The sequence below is a fragment of the Echinops telfairi genome, unplaced genomic scaffold, assembly GCF_000313985.2.
Source record: "Echinops telfairi isolate 266 unplaced genomic scaffold, ASM31398v2 ScPeMD7_7414;HRSCAF=8452, whole genome shotgun sequence".
In the NCBI taxonomy this organism is placed as follows: Eukaryota; Metazoa; Chordata; class Mammalia; order Afrosoricida; family Tenrecidae; genus Echinops; species Echinops telfairi.
The window spans coordinates 995,246-997,063 of record NW_022111314.1 but is presented as its reverse complement, the minus strand read 5'-3'; the positions used below and the strand labels follow the sequence as shown (position 1 = coordinate 997,063).

General features: G+C 66.3%; 1 protein-coding gene across 1 annotated transcript in view; it reads left to right on the top strand.

Moving 5' to 3' along the window:
* Positions 1–218: 218 nt before the first annotated feature.
* The window catches only part of SLCO4A1 (solute carrier organic anion transporter family member 4A1), a 13,699-nt gene continuing 12,099 nt past the window's right edge, over positions 219–1,818 (top strand). Inside the window, exons 1-2 of the mRNA XM_004716076.1 lie at positions 219–1,002; positions 1,518–1,608. Of these exons, the coding sequence (XP_004716133.1) occupies positions 219–1,002; positions 1,518–1,608 (875 nt within the window). The remainder of the gene's footprint in view (positions 1,003–1,517; positions 1,609–1,818) is intronic.

The following is a 1,818-nucleotide window of genomic DNA, read 5'->3' as shown; positions in this document are numbered from 1 at the left end:
ACGGTGGCGCTGCTCTGACAATAACTTGGTGTCCAGCCCCCACAGTCCACCCTGGAGCCGATCCCAGGACTAATCTATGTGACCCTGGTGGGACAGGCCTGGGCCAGAAAACCTTGACACTGGGTAGACCGAGCCCTGGCTACGCGTGCGTGGGGAGAGGTGGGCTGGCTAACCGGAATCTCTCTCTACAGAACTCACCACGCCCAGCCGTGCTCAAGATGCCCCAACACCTGACGGGGAACCGGCCTTTTGCCTCCACACCCCAGCTCGCCTTCCCCGACCTGGCCCCTGGCACTGGCTCCAACAGCACGCCCCCCAGCCAGTGCCCACCCCTGAGCGCACCGATGGGCGGCCGCCCACTGGACCCTTGCTGCAGGCCCCCGTGCCGTCTGGGGACTGGGAAGCAGGGCCCGGCTGCCGAGGAGCACTGCGACTCCCTGGAGCCCCCGGGTACCACCTGCGGCTGGTGGGCGTTCACGCCCGAGTGCCTGCAGCCCTTCAACACCCCGAGGGGCGTGCTGCTCTTCCTCAGCCTGGCCTCCTTCCTGCAGGGCATGACGGTCAATGGCTTCATCAACACGGTCATCACCTCCATCGAGCGCCGCTTCGACCTGCACAGCTACCAGAGCGGCCTGGTGGCTAGCGCCTATGATATCGCCGCCTGCCTCTGCCTCACCTTCGTCAGCTACTTTGGCGGCTCCGGCCACAAGCCGCGCTGGCTGGGCTGGGGCGTGCTGCTCCTGGGCCTGGGCTCCTTCGTCTTCGCCCTGCCCCACTTCACCACGGGCCCTTACAGGGTGGAGGCGGCAGCGACCGACGTGGCCACCTGCATGGGCAACCAGAGCGCAGCCTGCATGCCCAGCGCCTCGGGCCTGTCCCAGTACCGGCTGGTCTTCGTGCTGGGCCAGTTCCTGCATGGTGCCGGTGCCACGCCGCTCTACACGCTGGGTGTCACCTACCTGGACGAGAACGTCCAGTCCAGCCACTCCCCCGTCTACATAGGTGAGTGGCCGCCGCGGGCTCTGGTGCCCAGCCTGTGGCAGGCACAGATTGGGCAGCGCCACCTCCTGCTGACCAGTCTGGGATGGGACTCTGAGTGTGTGAGTAGACTGGGGACAGCCCCCCTGGAAGATGTGGGCATCTGTACAGCCTCTGGCAGCAGGAGGGGTGAACCTGTCCCCCCTCCCCCCCACCGGCACATACCCCAACTAGACAGTCTGCACGCCTCCAGCCAAGGTGCCATGCTCAGGGCTGAAGCAAGTGCAGCAGCCTGTGCCAGGCCCCACTCACTTGCCCACCCCACCTGGGGCGGGCACAGGCCAGGCTGGTCTGTCAGAGCTCTGCGCTTCTCCGGCCCCCAGTCTTTGGGACATCAGGTGGGCTTCTCCCAGGAGGGAGGGCTACCTGCATCTGGGGGGTACTACTGCCCCTATTGGGGTGCAGCTTCTGTGTTGGGGCGCTGGCTCTGCACTTGGGGCGTGGCTGAGAGTTGTGTCTGACCCTGAGTCTCCTCCCAGCCATCTTCTACACGGCGGCCATCCTGGGCCCAGCGGCCGGCTACTTGGTGGGCGGTGCCCTGCTGAACATCTACACGGAGCTGGGGCAGCGGTGAGTGCCGGTTGTGAGCCTGGCCTGTCCACATGCCACGGGGGTCCTGGTGCCCAGCTGGTCACACCTAGAGGGCCCATGGTAGGGGGCCCCATGCCTGCTTGAACAGGTCAGGGGCCTGGCAGAGGCAGCACTGGTATGGACAGCAGCCCAGGGCTCAGGGGCTTGCTGGGAACTTCCTGAGACCCGGTCCCTGGTGAACAACGGGGT